Raw genomic sequence first — 21,457 nt, 5'->3', positions numbered from 1 at the left:
CATCAATTAAGATCATAAAATCTCTTCTTACCATTTTGTTTGGTTTAGTTTAGTTTATTATTCACATGGCGAGGTACAGTGAAAAGCTTTTGTTTGCATGCTATCCAGTCAAAGAAAAGACTATATATGAATACAATCTAACTAACGTATAATTGAAGCTTTCAAATGATGCAGTGGTCTGTTAATGCAAGATCTCAGTCATTCCTGCTCAAAAGGATTGTTTTTAACTCCAATTTTATTAGTTTGTTCGTAAGAGGAAACAATATAAGGGTGGAGCAGCGGTAGAGTTGCTGCCTTACAGTGCCGGAGTTCCGGGTTCGATCCTGACTACGCGTGCTGTTCGTATGGAGTTTGTACATTCCCCCCGTGACTTGCGTAGGTTTTCTCCGGGCGCTCCGATTTCTTCCCACATTCCAACGACGTGCAGGTTGGTAGGTTAATTGGCTCCCGTAAATTGTCCCTAGTTTGTAGGATAGAACTAGTGTAGGGTGATTGTTGGCTAGCATGGACCCAGTGGGCCGAAGGGCCTGTTTCCACTCTGCATCCCCAAACTAAGCTACTTGTCCATTCATTTAACTATTACTGCACTAGTAACTATTACTACTAACTATAACTATTCCATGCTGTATCTCTAGACTAAACGAAACGAAGAATATGTGACCATTGTTTGAGCAGCTACAGAACTGAAACTGTGACAGATGTAGGTGGTTCCAATTTTAATAATTCCTGTTGGTCACCAAAGCAGAGCCGAAGCTCAGGTTACATTTGCTTAGATCATAATGGGGAAGGACAAACATAGATCACTTTACACTTCAAGTCGTATCGAAACGGATGGTTTTGTGAATAATTCCAGTTTCTGTTTTACATGGAGAAAATAACTTCTGTTTAGTTTGCTGGATGTTAATTTCCTGGAGAGGGTATCTAGAGAAGACTGAACTATCAACTGTTGCAAGGTAATTCTTATCATTTAATTTGTGTTGAAATGTAAAAGCATGGTTAGCTTGGTATTAAGAACACGGCAGATTACTCGTGCTGCATTGTGTTTGTATCGTTCATATGGCAGTGTAATGGACTTACTCTTCCTAAACTATTGTATGTTTAGAACACGTCAAAAGCAAATGGAACAAATTACATCAAATTTCACACTGCAAACAGAGTGAAAATTAATAACAAGATTGAAGCAGTCATGTTTTTGTAAACAATAGTATATTTGAGAATATTACAAGGATTGTTATTTAGTTTAGTTTAGTTTTAGTTTGGAGACGGGAGACGGGTTAGTTTAGTAACGGGGAAACATGCCGTTCGTCCCACCGAGTCCGCACAGACCAGCGATCCCCGCACATTAACACTACCCTACACACACTAGGGACGATTTTACATTCATACTGAAGCCAATTAACCTACAAACCTGTGTGTCTTTGGCGTGTGGTAGGAAACCTAAAATATCGGAGAAAACCCATGCAGGTAACGGGGAGAACATACAAACTCCATACAGACCGCACCCGTAATCAGGATGGAACCCGGGTCTCTGGCGCTGTGAGGCAGCAACTCTATCACTGCACCTCCGTGTGAGAATTTTGTTAAAATGTTTTCTCTGGTGACATTTGGTAGATTGTTGGCAAATGCAGCAAAAATACCTGGATTAGAAGTGTTCAAATTCTTAAACCCGACCCAACCTTAAATGACATTACATGAGGAGAAAACTATTGCAGTAATGTTGTAAGTGAGTGGTAGGTAGCAAGTGGATACATTCACTAACACCCCACTCTCTGTACCCCCAACTCTTAGTGAAGCTCAAAAGTATATTGGCAAATAAATATCTGCCATCAGATTCGTACAAGTGAATTTGTTCTATGAAATTTTTCACTCCTTTATTTAATTTTTTTACTTTGTTGCTTTTATCTCTTGTTGCCTGATTCCAGGGCATGGTTCTGCATATCTCTAAAGCCTCGTCAAGTGTTCATTTTTTAAATCTTAATTCTGCTCAGTAATGTTCTGTTGGCTAACGTTCTCCACCATAAATTGACACAAAATGCTGGAGTAACTCAGCAGGTCAGGCAGCATCTCTGGAGAGAAGTAATAGGTGACGTTCCGGGTCGAGACCCTTCTTCAGACTAGGGTCTCAAGGGTCTCAGGGTCTCAACCCGAAATGTCATCTATTCCTTTTCTCCAGTCTGATTGACCCACTGAGTTACTCCAGCTTTTTGTGTCCATCTTCAGTTTAAACCAGCATCTGCAGTTCCTTCCTACACATTGCTCCACCATAATCCTGTTCTCTCTCAATGCCTATGCGTACGTCCTTTTCTCAGTAGAGACAGATCAGGAGCAAGGACCTTGGCAGATTCCCCTTTATTTGAGGTCATATTACTTGTAGCATTGTAGGGGGAAACTATTTTATACAATGGGTCGTGGGTGTATGGAACGAGCTGCAGGAGGAGGTAGTTGAGGCAGGTACTATCGCAACTGTTAAAAAACATTTGGATAGGCAGGTGGGACTAGTGTTGATGGTGCATGTTGGTTGGTGTGGGCAAGTTGGGCAGATGGGCTTGGTTCCACGCTATATTACTCTAATAGAGTAGAGTTCATACTGTTGACCTTATGACTCTTTATCACACTTTGAAGCATCTTTAACCAAAACAAAATGGGGAGGTGGGGAAGGCCTTGGATGACTGGCTTTGAGTTAAATATTGAAATTTAAATAAATTGTTCAATAAATTTGATACTGCCTATCAAAAAAACCTTTTGCCTGTATCCACCTAATACTGTCTGTGTTAAGTTCATAAGTTCTAAGAGCAGAATTAGGTTAAGGGCTCAATGGAAGGGTTTTGGTTGTTTTTGGCAGTGAACATATGTAATGTTCAGTGCCAAAGGAGGGGCAATTGAAAGGATAAACCAAGTATTTTCTTTACATTCCAGGATGATGTGGATTTGGGCAAAGGAGTTCATAAGTTGCAGGGGCAGAATTAGGCCATTCGGCCCATCAAGTCTACTCCACCATTCAATCATGGCTGATCTATCTTTCGCTCCCAACCCCATTCTCCTACCTTCACCTCATAACCCCTGACACACGGACGGATCAAGAAATCTGTCCTGCCCCTCCTCTTTTCCCGCTTTCTTTCCCGTCCCCCTGCAATCAGTCTGAAGAAGGGTCCCGACCCAAAACGTCACCTCTCCATGTTCTCCAGAGGAGTGCTGCCTGACCCGCTGAGTCACTCCAGCACTTTGTGTCAGGCTTTGACTTAACCTGGTGTTTAATAATGACAGGTTACTCCTCACTTTCTCCTCCTTCAGAGTCATGAAGAGAAATCTTACAAATCAGGTGACATTCCCAATATATAAAGATCAGCATGAAGGGCTGGGGGCGAATAAATCTTTAACATCTATTCAATGGAACCCAAAAGTAGTGAATATCAATTGAATGATAATGACGAACAGTATAGTGAAAGGTCTGGATAGAGTGGATGTGGACAGGATGTTTCCACTAGTGGGAGAGTCTAAGACTAGAGGTCATAGCCTCAGAATTAAAGGACGTTCTTTTAGGAAGGAGATAAGGAGAAATTTCTCTAGTCAGAGGGTGGTGAATCTGTGGAATTTTTTGCCACAGAAGGCTGTGGAGATGAAGTCAGTGGATATTTTCAACGCAGAGTGAAATAGATTTTTGAATAGTACGGGTGTCAGGGGTTATGGGGAGAAGGCAGGAGAATGGGGTTAGGAGGGAGAGATAGATCAGCCATGATTGAATGGCGGAGTAGACTTGACGGGCCGAATGGCCTAATTCTACTCCTATCACTTATGACATAGTAACTTGTTGGTTTCCCATGAATTTTGAGGCAAACGCCCAGGACAGTCATGAAACCATGGGTAGAGCATGGAGCAGCTGTGCGAAGATGATCTGATCTTGCGGTTAGTAATATCGTCAGCTGAAGGTTGAGCCACACCCTTTACAATTGACAAGGATTATTCATGAGTCGCGATGCATTTTGTTCTGTCAGTTTGAACGTAGTTGTAATGGAGGTCTGAAGTCACAATTATGTTTGTGCTCTCAAGCCCGATACATGGGCCGAGGTGTGATCTGGTGTCAAGGAAACTAATCTTTTTGTAATGATCTCCAGTGAGGTCTCATATTCTCTGGAACATTGCAGGTTGAGGGGAGACTGAATAGAGGTATGCAAAATAATGAGAGGCATAGATAGGTCAGACAGTCAGAATCTTTACCCCGTGGTGGAAATGTCCAACGTTAGAGGGGCTCTAAGGTGAGAGGGGGAACGTTTAATGGAGATATGTTTTTTACACTGAGAGAGGTGGGGGCCTGGAATGCATTTCCAGGGGTGGTGGTGGTGGGGGCATAGTTGGTAGAGGTGTATAAGAGGCTTTTAGATACGCACAAGGAAGTGTGAGGTATAGAGGGATATAGATCAGTTTAAATTGGCATCATGTTCAGCACAAACATTATGGGCCGAAGGGCCTGTTACGGTGCTGCAGTGTTCAGTGTTCTAAACCTTATTTTCCTATTCACCACCTGCTAGTCTTGGAAAGGGAGCTTCCAGGATGGCTCATGGGTGACTCAGTGGCACAGCAGTAGCGTTGCCAGACCTGAGGGCCTGTGTTATAGGGAGAGTTTGAGCAGGCTAAGACTTTATTCCTTGGAATAAAGGGGTAAGCCATTTAGAACGGAGATGAGGAAAAACTTTTTCACACGGAGGGTTGTGAATCTGTGGAATTCTCTGCATCCAGAGGCCAATTCTCTGAATGCTTTCAAGATAAGTTAGGTGGAGCGCTTAAAGATAGCGGAGTCAGCGGATATGGTGAGAAGGCAGGAACGGGGTACTGATTGTGGATGATCGGCCATAATCATATAGAATGGCGGTGCTGGCTCGAAGGGCCGAATGGCCTACTCCTGCACCTATTGTCTATTGTCTATTGGAGCGATAGTCCTACATTTAAGGTGAGGGGGGAAAGATTTAATAGGAACCTGCGAGATAACCTTTTCACAATATGGGTGGTTGGTGTATGGAATGAGTTATCGGAGGTGGTCGTTGAGGCAGGGACTATCATAACGTCCAAGACATATTTGGACAGCTGCATGGATAGGATAAGTTTAGGTTATGGGTTAAACAGGGGCATGTGGAACTAGTATGGATGGGGCATGTTGGCCGGTGTGGGCAAGTTGGACCCAAGGGCCTGTTTCATCGCTATATGACTCCATGTTCAATTCAAATTTAAACTGGCCTCAGTTGTTGTTTGGAAATTATTTTTGCTACTGGGGTGTGTGAAAGAATTAAAATGATGAAGGGAATGTAATTGAATATGAAACCGATGCCCGCTAATCCTCATTAAAGCAATTATTTTATGACAGATTGCACATGACTCATACAGTTGCAAGCCTGTGAATTCATTACTCTCTCTTGCCCAAAACTGCACGCACCTAAACAAGAAACATGAATTGCTTTTATTTGTTCCTTTTATGGCATTGTTGTGTGCTTATAATTACTAAATATTCAGAACTAAAGCATGAGGTTTATTCTGTGCAGCAACCTCAGGGCAATAGAGTGTGTCACGATGAAGGATGTTGAGACAGACAACAGACAAGTTAAGGGCCTGTCCCACTTGGCACGCAAATTACGCGACCTCGCGGTTGCGTTGAGGCGCATGGGCATCGTATGGCCGCCCGGGGCCGGTCCCACTGAGAAGCGCGGAGGGGTATGTAGTTGTGCTCGACATCGCGCGGGGCTCCGAAATTTTTGTAGTGAATGAAATCTTCGCGCGCCAACGGCCTGTCGCGTAACTGACGGCCAAAGTGGGACAGGCCCAAGACCCTGGCGCGATGCAACGTCTCACCTTCAACAGCAGCAGAAGCAGGCAAACGATCGCCGAACTCGGCCTGGGGCTCACGGCCGTTGTGGTCCGGATCCGCCCCCACTTCTACTCCCAGAGCGGGGCCAAGAAAATTGAAGATAGACACAAAATGCTGGAGTAACTCAGCGGGACCGGCAGCATCTCTGGAGAGAAGCAATGGGTGACGTTTCGGGTCAAGACCCTTCTTTCAGACTGAAGAAGAGCCTCGACACGGAACGTCACCATTCCTTCTCTCCAGAGATGTTGCCGGTCCCGCTGAGTTACTCCAGCTTTGTGTCCATCTTCAAATGACGTCACGCGCTCCAGACGGCTGTGCGGTCGAATGAAGTCACGCGCGTCCTTCGCGGGACCGTCGCGGCTCAACGCGACCACGAGGTCGCGTAATTTGCGTGCCAAGGACACGTAAGTGGGACAGGCCCTTTAATGTGTAAGATGGAATTGCAGATGCTGGTTTAAACCGAAGATAGACACAAAAAGCTGGAGTAACTCAGCGGGACAGGCAGCATCTCTGGAGAGAAGGAATGGGTGACGGGTCGAGACCCTTCTTCAGACTGGTTAGGGATAAGGGAAACGAGAGATATAGATGGTGATGTGTAGCGATAAAGAACAATGAATGAAAGATATGCAAAAATGTAACGATGATAAAGGAAACAAGCCATTGTAAGCTGTTTGTTGGGTGAAAATGAGAAGCTGGTGCAACTTGGATGGGGGAGGGATAGAGAGAGAGGGAATGCCAGGGCTACATGAAGTGAGAGTAATCAATATTCACACCACAGGGCTGTAAGCAGCCCAAGCGAAATATGAGACGCTGTTCCTCCAATTTGCATTTAGCCTCACTCTGATAATGAGGACAGAAAAGTCTGTGTGGGAATGGGAAGGAGAATGAATGTGTCCAGCAGCTGGGAGATCAGGTAGGTTCAGGCGGTGTGCATCATCATCATCATCATCATCATTAAATTATCTGAAGAATCCAATTATTTAATTTTCAACAACATTAATGGAAACTTCCATTTTTTAGAATCTAAGGCAATTGACAGAAATTTATCAACTAACTTTTTTTCCACAAAGGGTGGTGGGTGTATGGAACGAGCTGCTGGAGGAGGTAGTTGAGGTAGGTACTATTGCAATGTTTAAGAAACATTTAGACAGGTACATGGATAAGACAGGTTTAGAGGGATAAGGGACAAACGCAGCCAGGTGGGACCAGTGTAGATGGGGCACATTGGTCGGTGTGGGCAAGTTGGGCCAAAGGGCCTGTTTCCACGCTGTATGACTGTATGACCTGACAGAATCAGTAAATGGTGGAAATGGGGAAGAATTGCAGATGCTGGTATACAGAAAAAAGACCAAATGTGCTGGCATAACTCAGTGGGGCAGGCAGCATCTCGGGAGAACATGGATAGGTGACGTTCAGGGTTGATTCAAGATTCAAGAGAGTTTATTGTCATGTGTCCCAGATAGGACAATGAAATTCTTGCTTTGCTTCAGCACAACAAAATATAGTAGGAATGAATACAGAACAGATCAGTGTGTCCATATACCATTATATAAATATATACACACATGAATAAATAAACAGATAAAGTGCAAATAAGCAGATAATGGTCTATTAATGTTCAGAGTTTTGTTTCAGTTGAGTTTAATAGGCTGATGGCTGTGGGGAAGTAGCTATTCCTGAACCTGGACGTTGCAGTCCTCAGGCTAATGTACCTTCTACTTGAAGGTAGCAGGAGCAAAGAAGTCCTTCTGCAGTTGTACAGGGCCTTAGTGAGACCACACCTGGAGTATTGTGTGCAGTTTTGATCTCCAAATTTGAGGAAGGACATTCTTGCTATTGAGGGAGTACAGCGTAGGTTTTCAAGGTTTATTCCCGGGATGGCGGGACTGTTATATGTTGATAGAATGGAGCGGCTGTGCTTGTATACTCTGCAATTTAGAAGGATGAGCAGGAATCTTATTGAAACGTATAAGATTATTAAGGGCTAGAGGCAGGAAACATGTTCCCAATGTTGGGGGAATCCAGAACCAGGGGTCACAGTTTAAGAATTAGGGGTAGGCCATTTAGAACGGAGATGAGGAAAAACCTTTTCACCAGAGATTTGTGAATCTGTGGAATTCTCTGCCTCAGAAGGCAGTGGAGGCCAATTCTCTGGATGCTTTCAAGAGAATTAGATAAAACTCTTAAAGATAGTGGAGTCAGGGGATATGGCGAGAAGGCAGGAACGGGGTACTGATTGTGAATCATCAGCCATGATCATATTGAATGGCAGTGTTGGCTCGAAGGGCCGAATGGCCTACTCCTGCACCTATTGCCTATTGTCTATTGACCAGTTATCCCCACATATTTACACTATCCTACACATGCTAGGGACAGTTTTACGTTTATACTAAGCCAATTAACCTCCAAACCTGTACTTCTTTAGAGTTTGGGAGGAAACAGAAGATCTCGGAGAAAGTCCATGCAGGTCACGGGGAGAACGTACAAACTCCGTACAGACAGCACCCGTAGTCAGGATCATACCTGGGACTCTGGCGCTGTAAGCGCTGGAAGGCAGCAACTCCTCTGGTGCGCCACTGTGCCGCCCTTAAACCAAAATAAAGTTGGAGTGCACTCCATGTTATGGAGGTCAAAATAGGTGTAAGTTGTGAAACTCATCCAGTGTCAAAGAGTGTGTGTTAACAATCCTGTGTAACTTCAGACAATTGTCAAAACCAAAGTAACTCATCTTAACAAACAAATTTTTCGTAAGTTCATAAGTTGTAGGAGCAGAATTAGGCCATTCGGCCCCTCAAGTCCACTCCGCCAATCAATCATGACCGATCCATCCCTCCCTCTCAATCACACTCTCCTGCCTTCTCCCCATAACCCCTGACACCCGTACTAATCAAGAAATCACTTGAATCCGATGTGTTAATGTAGGTAAGTGACATCCTTTAGTCCCCTAGGAGGAAATACGATATGCTACGATAGGATAGAACTTTATTTATCCCAGGAGCCAACTGTCATAAAACACAAAATACATGAAACACACAAAACCCAATAGCTGTCCCTTGGACATAGAGAGAAGGGTTTCTAGGAAGGTCCGAGCTTCTAAAGGCACGGGGTTACTTGCTTGCTCCCCCTCTTGGGGTTTCATAGGTGGCGGGCACAGTCTTCAACACTTTGTGTCCCCACTATTTAGTTTATTAGTTTAGTTTAGAGATAGAGCATGGAAATTTCTATGTTGTTATTGATATTAATTTGACAGCCAATAATGAGGTCATATTGACTCATTACTAAAAAGACAAAATATTTTCAAAGTAAATATCAAAGCATAACATTGCCACTCAAAGACCCACAGCATGATTAGCATCAACTTGTAATAGAATGCTGCTTCTTCTTATCGAGTCCACATCACATGATTAGAAATTGTTCAACCAGAGCTGAACACACTTCTCGGCATCTGCATACAATGGCGTTCTGCGCTTCTTGTGCTTCTTGTGCTTCTTGTGCGTGGTGGTGGAAAGATTGGTGGAAACAGGGCCACGACATGAACGCTTTTTCCTTGACCCCAAATAGAAAGCTATTGTCAAAGTACAAACTAGGAGAACATAGTTATCCTTCCCGTTACTGAGATGTGTTGATATTGGGCTGGACTTTACATATGTCTCAAAAAGTCGTTGGGTATCAAGAGTTAAGAGAGTCAAAAGTGTTTCATTGTCATATAAATTAAATGATTAAATTCTCACTTGTAGCAGCACAACAGGTGCCTGCAAACACTGTTCTCAATAGATAATTAAGAACAAATGCAAAACAACGTTCATAAAATTAAAAAAACCCAATGCAGTGCAAAAAACAAAGCCCAAAGTGCCGACAGCAACCAAGGCAGTTCATAGTTCGGACTAAGTTGGTCACTTATCATGGGCTGCTGAACCGGGGGTGCTGGGGTGCTGCAGCCCCCCCCCCCCACTTTTTTGGCTACTGTACGGGTGATCGCTGGTCGGCGCAGACTCGGTGGGCCGAAGGGCCTGCTGCTGCGCTGCATCTCTGAAGTCTAAAAGGCTAAAGAATAAAGCGGGCCGGACTGATATGTATAGGAAAGAACTGCAAGTGCTGGTTTAAATCGAAGGTAGACACAAAATGCTGGAATAACTCACCCGACAGGTAAGGGTCTCGACCTGAAACGTCACCAACTGGCTTCTCTCCAGAGATGCTGCCTGTCCCGCTGAGTTACTCTAACATTTTGTGTCTACCGGAGTGATGTGTATCTGGGTGATATTATAGGGAGGGTTTGATCAGACAAAAGTTGCGCTGGATGCTGACCTCTGCAGCCGTCTAATCGCTGCACCAACAGCAGCTTCTAGTTTACAGCGGTCATCCATTGACATTCCAGACTGCAGCCGCCACCGCTCGCACAACGCGCACGGGGGGAAATCCTGGCGGGGGGACGGGGGACCTGTTCCCCCCGTGTTTTGAGAGCCCCGGGACTGGCTGTAGCGCCCAGGTTGGCTCGCTTGCCCCAGGTCTGGCTGTAGCGCCCAAGGCGCCTGCCTGCCCCAGAACTGGCTGCAGTTCCCAGGTTGCGAAGACCAATTGAAAAAAAAAATGCCTGCGGGCCGGATGATTTCGGATTATGGGCCGGATCCGGCCCGCGGGCCGTAGGTTGCCAACCCCTGTCCTAGATGTCAGGCCTCATTGTGACCCCCCCCCCCCCCCCCCCCCCCACCATGTTTTAAAAGCGATTTACAGAAAGCAGCAATTCATTCACTCAAACGTTTGTTTACCTTTTGGATTTGACTATGGGTGCTGTCTGTGCGGAGTTTGCATGTTCTCCCCGTGAACCCTCCTAGGTTCACCAGACTGCTTCCTGGGATGTCAGGACTTTCATATGAAGAAAGACTGGATAGACTCGGCTTGTACTCGCTAGAATTTAGAAGATTGAGGGGGGATCTTATAGAAACGTACAAAATTCTTAAGGGGTTGGACAGGCTAGATGCAGGAAGATTGTTCCCGATGTTGGGGAAGTCCAGAACAAGGGGTCACAGTTTAAGGATAAGGGGGAAATCTTTTAGGACCGAGATGAGGAAAACATTTTTCACACAGAGAGTGGTGAATCTGTGGAATTCTCTGCTGCAGAAGGTAGTTGAGGCCAGTTCATTGGCTATATTTAAGAGGGAGTTAGATGTGGCCCTTGTGGCTAAAGGGATCAGGGGGTATGGAGAGAAGGCAGGTACAGGATACTGAGTTGGATGATCAGCCATGATCATATTGAATGGCGGTGCAGGCTCGAAGGGCCGAATGGCCTACTCCTGCACCTATTTTCTATGTTTCTATGTTTCTATGACCACGTGGGTTTTCTCCGAGATCTTCGGTTTCCTCCTACCTTCCAAAGATGTACAGGTTTGTAGGTTAATTGGCTTTGTATAAATGTAAATTGTCCCTATTTTGTATTGGATAGTGTTAATGTGCGGGGAGCGCTGGTCGGTACAGACTCGGTGGGCTGAAGGGCCTGTTTCCGCACTGTAAACTAAACTAAATTAAACTAACCTTGTATGAAAAATATTGAGTCGGGGAATTCTGAGGGAAAATTAAATAATTATTCTGTAACCAAGCTTTGAACAAACAAACTTAATCCCACTGTCTGTGCGGTTAGCCTAAGGAGATTTACAGTAATCGGGTAATGAGGTGAAACCCGACAGGGCTATGACATCAGGCTGAAGAAGGGTCTCGCCCCGAAACGTCGCCCATTCCTTCTCTCCAGAGATGCTGCCTGACCCGCTGAGTTACTCCAGCATTTTGTGTCTACCTGAGGGCTATGACATAGATGTGCCTCTCAGTTAATTGGAATCTGGAACAAATAGCAGTAACAGCGATGCAAAAATAAACTAAGCCTTTAAATACACTGCACAATGGCAATTAATACAAATTATTTGGGGAGAGGCACCAAGGAAAGAGGAAGAAATATTAAAACTGAAGATTGAACTTTATGGTGGAGTTTAATGCATAGCCACAGCTGGAGGAGTGCTGTGTCCAGTTATGGCCATGGTGGGGCCCACCAACCATCTCACAATGTGCCAGGAGATCGCCATCTGCCAGCAACAGGCAGCACTGGACAGGCAGCTAAATATTATGTGTAAGAAGGAACTACAGGTGCTGGTTTAAACCGAAGAGAGACACAAAAAGCTGGAGTAACTCAGCGGGACAGGCAGCATCTCCGGAGAGAAGGAATGGGTGACGTTTTGGGTTGAGACCCTTCTTCAGGCTGGGAATAAGGATAAGGGAAACGAGCGATATAGACGGTGATGTGGAGAGATAAAGAACAATGAATTCAAGATATGCAAAAAAGTAACAATGATAAAGGAAATAGGCCATTGTTAGCTGTTTGTGTCATATGAATAGGATAGTGTTAATACCAACAGGGGAGGCATGGTGGTGCAGTGGTAGAGTTGCTGCCTTGCAGGGCTTTGTGTGCCAGAGATTTTTAGTTCAATCCTGACTATGGGTGCTGTTTGTACGGAGTTAGTTCGTTTTTCCCGTGACCTGCGTGGGTTTTCTACGAGATCTTTGGTTTCCTCTCATACTCCGAAGATGTACAGGTTTGTAGGAAAATTGCCTTGGTAAAGGAAAAATATGTCCCTAGAATGTGTAGGATAGTTTTAATATGCGGGGATCACTGGTCAGCATGGACACGTTGGCCGAAGGGCCTGTTTCCGCGCTGTATCTCTAAACTAAACTTGTCGAGACACGTCGGCACCGCAATAACCTGGGCAAATTCCGAACAGCATCATTGAGAGGAATTTAGGATGGTGAGGATAATTGTATTATAAGTTCATGACTTATAGGAGCAGAATTAGGCCATTCGGCCCATCGAATCTACTCTGCCCATCACCTCCACCCCTTCTGGTCCCACCTATCCCCTACCAGCCTCTGTCCCACTTGTATGTCTGTATACTGGCTGCCTTTCCTCAACCCTTCCTGACCTGATGCAGGGTCCCAACCTGAAACCACGACCTATAACTTTCAGATGTTGCTTGACTCACTGAGCGCTTCCAGAGTTCTATTTTCTCGTTCTGGCATCTGCAGTCCCTTTTGTCATCAGAACATCCATGATTTTGCCGAATGGCGGAGAAGGAACTAGGGATTACATGGGTTATTCCTGTTGCCGTTTGAAATGTTTCTTATCTCATGAACTGAACAATGCATTATGTTTGATGGGAAGTATCTGGTGAGAGAATGGAGATCTGTACTTGCACCGTGCAGAGGTGATTTACTTGCACATCCTCTAACGTCATCTACTGCATCTGGCGTTCCCGATATGGCGTCCTGTATATCGGTGAGACCAAGCATAGACTTGGCGACTGTTTCGATGAAAGCGTGTGCTCGGTCCGCCAAGGCCGACTAGATCTCCATTTTAATCTTTTTAACTCCCCATCCCATTCGCACATTGACCATTATGTCCGGGGCCTCCTCCATTGCCAGAGTGAGGCCACACGCAAACTGGGGGAACTGCATCTCATATTCCGTTTGGGTCAGCTAGGGTCCCAGCTAGAGTTGCCAACTGCCCGTATTAGCTGGGACATCCCTATATTGGGCAAAATTGGTTTGTCCCATACGGGACCGCCCTTGTCCCATATTTGACTGCTACTACTCGGGTCGAGGGGAGTGTCGGGTCGAAGCGCCGCGTCCGGCCCAGCCTCACGCATCCCTATGTAGTGCAGCCCATGGAGTGCAGCAACAGCACCTCGCCTGTGGCCCTGTCGGTCGCCAGCTGTCCGACCTTCGGACCTTCGCTTACCGCCAACACCACCACCCCTCCTTCTCATGGCCGATCATTGGTTCATGAGTTGGATGGGGTGCCGGACTTCGTGCGCGACGTTGCGCGCAAAGTCCGGCACCCAGGCCAAAACTCCTCAGCAGGCCCGCCGGCTGGCCTTTGTGTGCAGTTCAGCACCCGGGTCAACTCATCATTCACCCAGCCACGGCCGAGTCTTTGTTCTGCCTCTCTCCTTTCCAGCTTTCTTCTCCTCACTCCCTCCCCACCCCCCACCCCCACCATCACTGAAGAAGGGTCTCGACCCAAAATGTTGTCTATCCATGTTCTCCAGAGATGCTGCCTGACCCACTGAGTTACTCCAGCATTTTGAATCAAAATCTGTTGTGTAGATAGTCACTCGTCTGTCTCCCTGAAGATTAATACTATTGATTAACCCCTTTAGTCTCCAAAGTATTTTTTAAATGAACTGTATATAAAACATCTACCTTGGTTTTCTAGGTTCCGCGGATCCTTCGTCAAGCAACTGAGGAGCCATGAGTTGGAGTTTGCTCCGTGATGTTTTGAGTGGGGTGAATCAGTATTCCACGGTGGTGGGGAGAATTTGGCTGAGCGTTATGTTCTTATTCCGAGTCCTCGTCTACGTGGTGGCAGCAGAACGGGTGTGGGGCGATGAGCAGAAGGAATTCACCTGCAACTCCGAGCAGCCCGGTTGCGAGAACGTGTGTTTCGACTACTTCTTCCCGGTGTCGCAAGCAAGGCTCTGGGCCCTGCAACTTATCATGGTCTCCACCCCTTCACTTCTGGTCGTCATGCACGTGGGCTATCGGGAACGCAGGGAGAAGAAGCACCACAAGAAGCTGTACAAGGACAAAGGGGACATCGACGGGGGTCTGTGGTGGACCTACTTCTTCAGCCTGGTGTTCAAAACCGGGGTTGAACTCGGCTCCTTGTTGATTTTTAACTGGATGTTCCATGGTTTCTCCGTCCCGCGCCTGTTGAAATGTGAGACCTCGCCCTGCCCCAACACAGTGGATTGTTTTGTCGGACGGCCGACAGAGAAGACTGTCTTCCTCTACTGCATGGCCACCACCTCCTCGCTCTGTATACTGCTGAACATCTGCGAGATGAGCTACTTGGTTGTCAAGCACTGCAGTAAATACTGCGAGAAGATACCCAGCAAGAAAGTGCAGAAGTTCAAGTGTGGGTGTGAGCCGCCCCAGTTAAAATATGACCATCTCAAAACTTTTAAAAATGGCACCGCAAAATCTGTGGCAAGCATTCACTCAATGTGAAACCGGGGGGGAAATCGCTGGGACAATCCCTGTTTCTAACCCGCTTTGAGGAATGTCAATGTGCACCTATCTACTTTCATCTGAAATGAGCAAACGTAAACAACTTAGATCGCAGAACCTATGAAGAAACATTCCTTGTTTAAATGCATTGCCCCCACTCCCTAAAATTGATGGGTGGCGCAGGGGTGGAGTTGCTGCCTTACAGCACCAGAGACCCGGGTTTGATCCTGACTACGGGCGCTGTCTGTATGGAGTTTATACGTTCTCCCTGTGACTGAGTGGGTTTGCTCCGGGTGCTCTGGTTTCCTCCTACGCTCCATTGATGTGCCGGTTTGTAGATTCATTGGCATCGGTAAAATTGTAAATTGTTGCTAGCGTGTAAGATAGTGCTAGTGTACGGGATGATTGCTGGTCAGTGTAGGCTCGGTGGGCAGAAAGGCCTGTTTCCACGTTGTATCTCTAAAGTCTAAAGCAAAGAATGCATGGAAAAGAGAATTCATCATGATTCAAATATGTACAGTCAAATGTAATTAGAAGAATATCCTCTAAAGATGGCGATGGGTCATGATGTCTATTTGCGTGCATGTCATTATTTCACAAGGTCTAGGAGCAGAATTAGGCCGTTTAGCCCATCTATTCCGCCATTCAATCATGGCTGACCTATCTTTCCCTCTCAACCCCATTCTCCTCCCTTCTCCCCACACCGTACTAATTAAAATTCTGTCAATCTCCGCCTTAAACATATCCCAGAGAGGGATCCACTATCATTCAATACAATTGCCCACACTTTTAAATCTCATTTCCGCGTGTAGATCTATCACTATTTCCAGTTTTTTCTTCCAAAAATAAATTTTATTCAGAATAAAAAATATATACAAAACAAGAACAGTGCAAAAATCTCTTTCAACATTCTCAGCGTCTGTGCATACATTAGTGTCATATACGGGAGTGTTTGCAACTATCATTAAACCAAACACCTTTACCACTCTTGTGGCCCCCTGGGGTGATATCCCTTCCTTTATTTGGGGGGTGTCCCCATCGGACTTTGCCCCTCAATGTCTAGCAGCGGAAGGACCCTAGATTGTGGTCCTCCCCCACATGACCTTGGTGTTGGTTGCACCAAGCTTCAGCGAGTCCCTCCTGCAGTCTGGAATGGGCCGGTCGGCAACATTGTGTGTGTAGGAAGGAACTGCAGATGCTGGTTTAAACTGAAGATTGACACACAAAAACTAGAAAGCTATTACGAAGATGCTGGAGTAACTCAGCGGGTCAGCCAGCATCTCTGGAAAAAAGGAATAGGTTACTTTTCCGGTTGAGACTTCTATTCCATTTCTCCAGAGATGCTGTCTGACCCGCTGAGTTACTCCAGCTTTTTGTGTCCATCTTCAGTCAGCAACATTCCCTGAAGCTGTACTAACAATATTAATCTATATTCTGCACTGTAGTATCTTTCTCCTCCACCTTTTGTATTTGTGTTTGGCTTGATGGATTCATCTAGAGAATTATTTAATTTGACTGGATAGCACACAAACAAAAGCTTTTCACTGTTCCTCGGTACACATGGCAACAATAAACCTTAACCTAAATGAGTAGATTATTAATGGTGCTGCCGAAAGCTCTTTTATTTCCTTGATATGCATTTATAAAGATGGCTAATGTGTAGGTAAACAGCATGAACAAAGTTCCTAGTTTTCCCTTTGAATTGTGAAATAAAACCTGTGTTTTCAGAAACTGCAAAGGTGATTGAACAGCTGAGAGAGGCAAAGACAGGGATTAAAACCATGCAAAGTCAGTGACTGACCATCTGAATGACAAATGTTGTATTTGAATGTTTAACATGCACGCCTGTCACTCACCAAATATGCCGTGCGCCACCAAGAGCTATTTACGGGTCCACGTATTTGTTTGATGAGAAGCCCTGGGAGGTGTCCTATATGGAACAGGTTTAGTCCTATCAAAGGCATGCAGGGAAGGCAGGTGAATAATAACAAATATGCCTTTCCAGAAAATTTGCATCAGCGTCATTGACGCCCGTGGGTATAAGTTACCGCACGGAACACATTCTCCACAAATATGCCTGCTCTGTCAGTGAAGTAGATAAAGTGGGAAGTGGCATTCTCGTCCAGCTGTCATGACTTTACTTTGTCTATCACTCACTGGTGGATGAACCAACTTACCTGCTGAGCATAGACACAAAAAGCTGGAGTAACTAACTCAGCGGGCCAGGCAGCATCTCTGGAGAAAAGGAATAGGTGACCTTTCGGGTCGAGACCCTTCTTCAGACTGAGAGTCAGGGGAAAAGGGCACGAGAGACGTCGATGGTGATGTAGAGGGATATAGAACAAATGAATGGAAGGTGTAGAAAAAAATACCGTTGATAAAGGAAACTGGCCATTGTTAGCTGTGGGCTAGGTGAGAATGAGTTACAGACAATGAGACTTACCAGGACGACAATGAAACTACTACAATAACTAGGGCGGGGGATGGAGAGAGAGATGGAATGCAAGGGTTACTTGAAGTTAGAGAAATCAATATTCTAGCAAAATATGAGGTGCCAATTTGCGCTGGGCCTCACTCTGACAGTGGAGGAGGCCCAGGACAGAAAGGTCAGTGTGGGAATGGGAGGGGGAATTAGAGTGTTTATCTACTGAGCATGTTGTTCATTCATGCAAGAGAAGACTCTGAACTTTGGCCCATGATGATTTTACTCATTGAGTTTGAGTTTACGTTATTGCCACATGCACCACTGAGGTATAGTTAAAAGCATTGCAAAGAAAGATGAAAATTAGAAATTTGTCAGCACCAAAACGTCACGATGCTTGTGTACTGCCGAGGTGAGGCTTGCTGCATGCTTTTGCCGGGTTGTATGCAAACAAAGCATTTCACTTTACCCAGGTACATGTGACAATAAAGTATCATTGAATCATTGAGTATCTAGACATGATTCTGAAGAAGGGTCTCGACCTGAAACATCACCTATCCATGTTCCCCAGAGATGCTGCCTGACCCGCTGTGTTACTCCAGCACTTTGGGTCCTTTAGTGCATCCGCAGTTCATTGTGTCTACGGGCAGTATTGCAATCTCCTAATTGGAAGTTGAGCGCTCAGATGCTGGGTGAAGATAGAACTAGTTTGCCTGTGGTGCTTCCTGCAGGCAAAGAGCCTGCTGTCAAGCACAGCCCAGGCGAAGATGCCAGGTAATCACTTTCAACCCAGCCATGATAGCGAAGGTCCCTCCTCCCAACATTGAATCCCCGCCTGCACCAGCGTCTCATCCGAGACTCAAGAGGTGATCAATACTCTCAGGAGGAAAAAGGGAAAAAAATTGACGTACTTCCAAAATAAATTAATGTTATGAACAATTATAGAAGATGCTGGGGGATGTGGCTTGGGCCAGGTAGTTACTATAATGAGAAAGGACAGGTAAGACATTTTAGCATATAAACCCCATTATCAGAATGCTCCAGGTACTGCTCAAGGGAAGGTGAAGAAACGTTTTAACTAGAGAGAGCTACATACTTCTCAGAAATAAGAAATGTCAGCGATCCTCACACTGTTGCTTCTGGTGTCCTGCAAAGACACATATTGACCTTCCTCATCGTGGTGCTGGTCTTGACCAACATTGTACAAAAACACGAGGGGTCACTTTCCACGTGTACATTGATGACACTCAACATTACCACTCCTCCCCCCCCCCCCCTTCTGTCTCCAAAGTTGGTAAAACGTTTGCCCAATATTGGGTAACAGATAAGCAGATACATGATAAAGGGAATAACATGAATAGCATAGTTCTTCTTCTTTTCATGTTCATCTTGTTACAAATGTTGACATTGCTGTCATCGTCCATTCTGAAAAGGACGCAAGCTTCTGGCGACAATCAGTGGAAGCCATCACTTGTCGCAATAGATGCTGGTGGTAGCAGAATTAGCTCAGGATACTTCCAGTTTCCAGCCTTGCGACGTGGACGCTTCTGCTATGGGGCATAATTAAAGTAAGAAATGTCATATTTGGAGTTGAGATTTAAGAGAATGGAGCGATTGTAAGACATGATTGCAGATCCACCTCTGTGACCAGCACACAAAGAGTCCCCTGGCTTGGGCGCCATCTTGGACGAAATTGCCCGGTAGTTACGCAGATTTATTGGAGCTGGCAAAAATAAACATATTTGGTGCAAATCGGATGAGCCCTTTGCACATACTTGAACATGATAATAAACTGGTTCCATTCAGCCTTTTTGTGTAAAGTGATGCAAAACATAAAAAAATCAAATAAGTAACCGGTTGGATTATAAAAGTATTTATTTTATCATATGGTGTTTTGGGACATTGTGTAAGTCGTGGGATGAGCATGAATACGACTCCTAAGAGAGGGACATGCATCTGATCCAGATTATGTTCAGCGTAGTAATTCTATTATTTTATCCTTCCTTCACCATGACATTTCTTGTACACATTCTCTACTTCCATGATTGTCAGGGCTGCAACTAATTGCTTTCATCAGAGGGCATTATAAATTATCCATCCATGTAAGATTAGTCACAGATTGCCCCCTCGTGGAAGAGAATGACATGTTCATTTCTTTAAAATACATGAGTCACCTAAGTTGGTTTTTACTTCAATATGGCAGTTTTTCTAGGTCAATAGACACAAAATGTTGGAATAACTCAGTGGGACAGGCAGCATCTCTAGATAGATGGAATGGGTGACGTTTCGGGTCGAGATTCTCGACCCAAAATGTTACCCATTCCTTCTATCCAGAGATGCTGCCTGTCCCACTGAGTTACTCCAGCATTTTGTGTCTTTCTTTGGTGTATACCAGCATCTGTAGTTCTTTGCTACAGTGTTTCTTGGTCATTTGTTTGTGGTATAGGCCAAACAAACAACCAGACTTGAGATGTGACCATTCATAAAATTTAACAAAATTACTGGCTTAGTTGCTATCAGTCTATCAGTTATTATATTGATAGCTGTCTATCAGTGCTTACTATTTTACATTTTGTAGACAGATACTCACTTTAATAATTCATTGTTTACAATTCAATCTAAAATGACAATTCCTTAGATTCTATATGCCAAATGTACTTTTAATATTTTAGCCAATTGTGTGTGCTTTATGATAAGAGTGCTATAGGCACTTCGCGTTTTACCTAAGGGTTACATGTTTGAAATATGTTGCGTAATGCCAAAACACATAAATTAAACATAGAAGTTACTAAATTTGAGCGCATCATTCTGAAAATATAAGGGTGTAAATCAAGCTTTGGTATTAAAGGACCAAATGCATTATTTCAAAAACGTATACAACAAAGAAACGTAAAACGTGGGGTGCCTGATCTTTCACTGTGTGACTTTACTAATTTTACAATGTCACATTAACAATTTCATAAAATTGTCAGCATGCACAAATGTAGGTAAAAATGAAGGTGTCTCATGTTTCAAGTAAATTAATTTTACTTAATAATTCCCAAGGACTAATTTGTGAAATTGCATATGCCTGTACAGTTCAATATGTGCATTGGAAAAAAAATAAAAGTTTTATGTATTTTTTGATAGAAAATTAGGTATTTTTTTGATTTTGTCACCACACACAAGCAGTCCACAAAACATTTACACTTAAGTTTACTGCACTAAATTTATTCTGATATGTTACAAGCTCACAACACGAATGAAAAACAAAATTATATTTAAACAATACAGCAAGACCTCTTTGGTCTTAAGATAAACTGAATAGTGAGGTATAAAAAGCAGAAATCATGATTTTGTCCCCTGAAATATGAAGCAAATTACCCGATTTAAATCATAGAATTGCATTGAAAAGCTGTAATGAGAGAAAAAAATGTATGAATCTATTTTCAACTCATTTTCAGATGAGTTTAACCCAATTACTTAGAACATATTTGCAAAGTATATTTCTCAGAGATGTGATATTTGTCCAACGGAAATTAACAAAAACAATATCTGCAATAAAATAAAATGTATAAGTTCATTAGTTCATGTCATAGGAGCCATTCGGTCCATTGAGTCTACTCTGTTATTCAATCATGGTTGATCTATCTTTCACTCTCAATCCCATTCTCCTGTTTTCTCCCCATAACTCTTGACACTCATTCCAATCAAGTATCTGTAAATCTCCGCCTTAAAAATACCCAATGTCTTGGCCTCTACAGCCGTCTGTGACAATGCATTCCACAGATCCACCACCTTCTGGCTAAATAAATTCCTCCTTATCTATATTACTAAAACTCTGTTCTTGACCGGTTTTGGCTTTCTGTGCTGCGGTTTCCGAGAGTACGCCGCCACCTACGGCCGTCATTTTTTCCCACCTCGCTCAGAGCCCCCCTCCGCCGCATGTGTACCGAGGATATTTCCAGTCGATGAAAATTGACAGAGATATTAATGTTTTTACAACATTCCCCATTCTCTCTGCTGCCCCTGCTGGAGGGAGGGGGAGGGACTATAAAACCAGGAAGTGGTGTGCCTCAATCAGTCTCTGCAAGTGGTGTGCCTCAATCAGTCTCTGCAAGTGGTGTGCCTCAATCAGAGCTTTGAATGACACT

At 44.4% G+C, this 21,457-nt stretch overlaps 1 protein-coding gene across 1 annotated transcript; it reads left to right on the top strand.

Moving 5' to 3' along the window:
• Window positions 1–683: 683 nt before the first annotated feature.
• Window positions 684–15,165, top strand: gjb7 (gap junction protein beta 7). The gene is made up of 2 exons (XM_033020832.1): window positions 684–953; window positions 14,109–15,165. Exon 2 carries the CDS (start codon window positions 14,144–14,146, stop codon window positions 14,900–14,902), a length of 759 nt encoding a protein of 252 aa, XP_032876723.1. The 5' UTR covers window positions 684–953; window positions 14,109–14,143; the 3' UTR covers window positions 14,903–15,165.
• The last annotated feature ends 6,292 nt before the right edge of the window (window positions 15,166–21,457 follow it).

Source organism: Amblyraja radiata, chromosome 5 (assembly GCF_010909765.2).
Source record: "Amblyraja radiata isolate CabotCenter1 chromosome 5, sAmbRad1.1.pri, whole genome shotgun sequence".
Lineage (NCBI taxonomy): Eukaryota > Metazoa > Chordata > Chondrichthyes > Rajiformes > Rajidae > Amblyraja > Amblyraja radiata.
This window is presented reverse-complemented; position numbering and strand designations above follow the sequence as displayed.